This window comes from Poecilia formosa, unplaced genomic scaffold (genome assembly GCF_000485575.1).
Source record: "Poecilia formosa unplaced genomic scaffold, Poecilia_formosa-5.1.2 Scaffold32, whole genome shotgun sequence".
Classification (NCBI taxonomy): Eukaryota; Metazoa; Chordata; class Actinopteri; order Cyprinodontiformes; family Poeciliidae; genus Poecilia; species Poecilia formosa.
In genome coordinates, this window is record NW_006799971.1 from 1,462,668 (window position 1) to 1,468,242 (window position 5,575).

At 39.2% G+C, this 5,575-nt stretch overlaps 1 protein-coding gene across 2 annotated transcripts in view; it reads left to right on the forward strand.

Annotated features, from left to right (window-relative positions):
• The first annotated feature begins 3,368 nt into the window (after nucleotides 1-3,368).
• The window catches only part of tmem154 (transmembrane protein 154), a 13,311-nt gene continuing 11,104 nt past the window's right edge, over nucleotides 3,369-5,575 (forward strand). The window contains exon 1 of one of the 2 annotated variants that reach the window (XM_007549645.2): nucleotides 3,369-4,243. In XM_007549645.2, coding sequence (XP_007549707.1) covers nucleotides 4,174-4,243 — 70 coding nt within the window. In that variant the 5' untranslated portion in view covers nucleotides 3,369-4,173. The remainder of the gene's footprint in view (nucleotides 4,244-5,575) is intronic. The other variant, XM_007549646.2, reaches the window with a different exon arrangement.

Genomic DNA, 5,575 nt, shown 5'->3' on the forward strand with positions numbered 1-5,575 from the left:
TTTGCTGTGATTTTGTTCATGAGTTCCGGATCACTTGGTTCAACTAAACTTAAAGAACCGTATCTTTCGACTCCGAAAAACTCTTAACACAGCAGCACAGCTACAATACAAACCTGGTCATCTTCTTAAAAACACATTTTGTTAAGTAAACACTAACTCAAAAATAACAGTGGATACGAAATTAAACCGCATATTTTTGTTTCAGTTTTACAGCAGGGTGGACGCACTATCTATAATTCAGTGAGTACAAAGCGTTTGTTCATTGATTCATTATTTTAGGAATTTGGTATATATTCTCTTTCTTGTATTTAGTAGGAGATGTAGTAGATAAATTGTAAATGGATGGCAGAGATTAAAATAACCATGAAAATAATTCAATTTAATTCAGTTCAATACAATCATACAGACATTCCAGTTGAATTGTCAAGCAGTGCATCAAGTTTGGTTTACTATTTAAATTAACTAAAATGTTTCTATCTAGAGAAGCCTAACAGTTTTTATTAGAAGAGCACATAGCGACAGTTAAGAGGAAAAACTTTAACAAGAAGAAACCTCCAGCAGAACCAGGACCTGGCTCAGAATGAGCGGCCATCTGCCAACACCGACTGCAGGTTGAGAAGATGGAGCAGAGACACAAATAAGAAGCGGATGAACCAGGTGTGTTTTCTATGTTAATGAAAAGTGAAAGTTAATAGCAGGAGAGGGAAAACATTTAATAGTTAGCAACATTATAGTATCATCCACAAAGTTGCGAGGGAGGCTGGTGCTTCTTTTCAGTAGTCATTAGACAAAAATGATGGAGTTGGAGAGGTTCTTTGTCATTTGTTGGGATTAAATTATTTTCTAATGACCAATTAAGACCATTTTCAATGGATTTGAACATGAACGTTTTGCTTTCATCTTAAAACGTATAGAAAGTGGCACATCAAAAATATCCAGAAAGTTTTTACTCAAAAGTGTGCATGGCCTACTAACCTTGGTTAAATAGTTAAAGTGTTTTCTGTTGGTATAAAAATGTTTTTTTGAGCAATAAAATAGAAAAGATGACTCAAAAAGTTAGGAAATTCTACATCTTTCCTTTTTAAAGCAAACGTCTTTAAAAAAAACGTCTTTTTAAAAGCGGACCTATGCTGACTGGTTCTTTGCTTTATCTTATGTGTGTAATTGTCAGTGTTCAACGTCCAATTCACTCCCAGGTCAGATTGTTACATGTTCTGAAATTGGTAAATCAAAAAAGAGCTTGTTGAAAAACAAAACATGCTGATTTAAATAAAAATGTACATCAGTCAAGCTCCGACTTGTTCCCAGAGACCAGTTTAGACAAGTCAGACTCCTCCTGCATGCTTCCTGGTAAAGAGAGAAAACTGCATCAGAGTTCTTAAAATAAATCTGGAAAGAAGCAATTTACTGTAAAATCTTTCATCCCGGACCGGTTTAACAGTCACTGCAAGGCCCTGCAGGCTGAGGACAAGGTTCAACTTTCAACAAGTCAAACTTAGTTTCAGTTCACTTTAGTTCACTATCAGCACTTGAAAGTTTGCCTAGAAAAAGAACCAACAGCAAATTTAGAATATTATGGGGGGGGGGGAGGGTTCAGCAAGACGTAGATCTAGTTAAAACCAGATATTTACATATATTTATATATATATGTATTTTTATACAGACACATATGTGTCTGTATAAAATGATACAAACACATTTTCTCTTTCTCACTGTTTGAAGTTAGGTTAGAGCAAACCTTTCTTGTTTTAGTTTAGCTAGAATTGCCAAATTTATTTCTATTTGCTAAATGTCAGAAAATGTGGCGAGAACATATTTTAGAAATTTTCAAATTCCTAAAATATGTTCAAAAGTTACATTTGGTCAGTATAAGGGATTCCTTCCTCAAGCTTCTCTCAACAGTTTGTTGGATTGCAATCAACATACATCTCAATTAATAGCCAAAAGTAGTAAAATTTGATAAGTTTTTCTTCCAGGTTTGTTAAATCACTCAACTCTACTAAATCAACCAATTATTCTGCCATAAAAAGGCTTTAACTCAAGCGGTGAACCAGTGCTGTGCTGACATCTAACAGAAAACAAGCGAATAAAAAGCAAACAAACAAAAAAAACTTTGCCTTTGGATCTTTTGGCCATTTGCAACCAGCAGTCTGTGACAAATCCAAAGTTTGATCAAATGTCTTCAGCTTTATCTGCCAGCATCTGATAACGCTTAATAGGAATCACACTGTGGGCTTGCATGAGATCATGTGGTGAATCATATTGGCAGCATAGTGCTATCAAAACGTACTGTGTGGGTGAGCGCCCAGACACACACACACACACACACAGCTTGATGAGTAACAGTAACTGAGTACAAATTTCCAGTATCACAACAACAGCACAAATATTTTAAAAAAAAGAGAGAATGTCCTCTTCTCCCTCTTCAAAATCAAACAAAGTCTGTGTTAAAACAACACAGAAAAGAAGTAATCATATTTTAGACAACACTTAAAATTGAACATTTCTCAACTGTCTTGTGTTGCTTCGCATGTTCACATCTATGAGCTCAAAGTTTCACATGCATTTACTGCGGTCGCTCAGCTGGATGAGGAAGAGCTACTGTTGCCTCATCGCTCAGTTTCCTAGGAAATGAATGGAGAGGGACATTACTAAACTAAAACATTTAGAACAAAACTGTTTCCTTTGAACCTGCCTGAATATGAAAACGTAGAAAACTGAGAATCTTCAGACACGTTTGGTTTGAGGCAATAAAAAAAAATTTGAGAATAGGGCCGGGAATGTATAGTTGTCCAGGGCATCATCAGAAAGGGGGCAGGACACCCAAGAACTAAACCATTAAATATCTGTCAGTTGAACAAATTTGATACTACATGCATGCAGGCATTGTGGTGTAAGTTTCCCTTAGTTGCTGCCGAGTCATGAAATTATCTGAAACCAAAAAAAAAACCAAACAGATAATTTCTTGCATTTTAATTGGTTGTAGTGAACAGACGGTGGGGCTTGCTCAGGCCAGCATTCCTATAACTACATGCATATTTTTATTTTGTGCTCACAAAGTTAGGCATAGTCATTAATCATGTTGCTAGTGCATGATCAATCACAATTACATGTTTCAATAGATTGACAGCACTGGTTAAAACACAGCCATAACGCAACATTTCACTGTCAAAAATCATCTTGATTGCTCCTATGTAATTGTCTGAGAATCAGAATTTTGTGTTTTAGTGCGCTAACAGCCACGATGATCCAATTAACAGAATGAAATGCCTGACCCTGTTGGTAATGGATCTTTTTTAACTTCAGTGTAACTTTTTAAAATTAAATCACTGAAATAAATGAACTTCCCCATGATAATCTCATTTATTTAGTCTGATGCAGCTGTCACTGTGTGAGCTGCTCGTCTTCCCATACAGACATTTCTCTCTGTTCATCCGAAGTGTTTTCATCTCGTTTCTGGACCACGACGGAGTCATTTGACGTCGCCTGGCTCTTGTGAAAACCAGCCTTCCGAGAAAATTCTCCAGCTGTTTTGCTCCTCAATGCCACTTTTTGTTGTGCCAAAAATTGAGGCCTGCTTGACTGATAAGACTGGCTGCAGCAGTCGTGTTCAAACACGCCCCGTCTCCGTCGCTGTCCTTCCTGGAAGAAAACCATGTGGAGCCTTGTCTTTTTAATGAAAGTAGGCCAGCGAACCCAGAGATAATCACAGCAGCATGACCCTCGGATGCGTGGTTGCTAATCCACCGCACGCCGTTTTTCCGGGACCCTGCAGGAAGGACACAACTGTGAACTGAGAGCCGCCTCGCTGCGGCTGTTTGACAGAAGACACCTGACCTGCTGGCATTCACCACCGAGCCATTTCTGGAAGAAGTTCTTCCTTCCTCAAAGTTAGCTCTCTCTACCCCTCACCACTAACAGGTCAGGTCCTGTTAGTCACTGACCTGACTAACAGGAATGTGATCGCTGTGCAGATCAGGAGCCATCAGACTTGTAGCAACAAGCACACACTCTGCTTGTTGCATCAGATCTGAGAGCAATCGACGTGAGTGTGGGTGTGTTTCGTGTGGCTTAGTTAAAAAAAACAAAAAACGTTAGATCAGGAAGTGTGATGCTGTGACAGGACAGGAGGAAGCAGACTCAGAATGGCAGTGTGTGCCTCTGCTTGATAATATGATGGGCCCCCGGCTGAAGACCCCGGCTCTGTTCCTGCTGCTGCTGCTCGGCGCTCTGACCGGGACAGGTAGGCCGACAAACCGCCGCGTCAGAAAACAGCTCTGTCATTGTCTGTCTCCACTCCCCATGCTGCTTTCCCCCTTTTTTTTCTTCTTTTTTGCTCTGATCCTCCATGACTTTATTGCCATATGATTTTCCAGTTTTGGCTGAAAAGTCCAGATCTGAACAGTCTTCCATCAAAAAGCACAAGGCGTTCCTTCCAGGTTCATCTTCTTTTCACTTAATCTTCTTCATGCCAGAAACTCGTTTCTCTGGAATCTGCTTTCTCTGTCCTGAGATAAGCTCCAGCCTGACTCCTCTGTTCCAAATTTCACAACTCACAGACTGCTCAGATAATCAGGTGATCAGATTAAAACGAAGAAAGTGGAAATCTTTTGGGAATGGCTCCTGTTTGGGAACGCCACCTTCACTCTGTGTAATTAGTGAACTTGGTAACTCCTTTTTGGATTTTTGTTGTAACTGGTTGTTCAGACGGAAGTCCAGAGTTCCTGTGACTCATTTTTGATGGTGTTTTGTTCACAGTTTTTCTTTTCAGTTGCTAATATGCCTAAATCTAATCTGTAACTTTCCCCTTGTTATTGGCACATAGTAATACATTCAGTTCTAACCCCAAAACCACAAGAAGTCAGGATCCTCTCTGTCGCTTTCATGACAGCTTGCAAAACCCTTTAAATCCTTTCATCCACAGTCTAAACTCGTTGCTCTTTCACGGTCACAGGGGAGCGGCCTAATTGTTTTAGTAAGACCAGAAAGCAGAGCGATACAATAACCTGTTTACAAAAAGGTGAGCTAAAGTCTCTGCTGTGGACAAGGAGAGAACTGGTCACACTCTGGCAATTTCCTCCAGATGATGTTGATGATGGTTTGTATCTTTACATGAAATATGTTCCCAATATTTCTGGAATTGATTTGAATGTCTGCGACGATAACTAAAACTTCAGCTTTGTCTTTACTGAGATCAAAGGACAAAAATAAAGTAGTTAAGATTCCCTCAGTGAGTCTGAGGTGAATGTCCTGTCTGATGACACCAATGAGTGATGCACTGATCCACTTTGTTCACTTCCTGTACCAATATCTATATCTGAGGTTTAGTATCAGCCGATACCGATCCAATACAGAAAAGTTGAGCTCTAACGTTGCTCAGAGCACAAAGGATAGAATTAGACAGGTTTATAAGTTTTGTCCTTATGGACCTGGCACATTGTCACTGATACCCAAATTAGAATTTGTTTTCAGTATTGTGACCCATACAGGTATTAATACAGTCATGGACAAAAGTTTTGAGAATGACACAAATATTATATTTTCACATGATCTGCTGCTCTCTGGTTTTCATGTG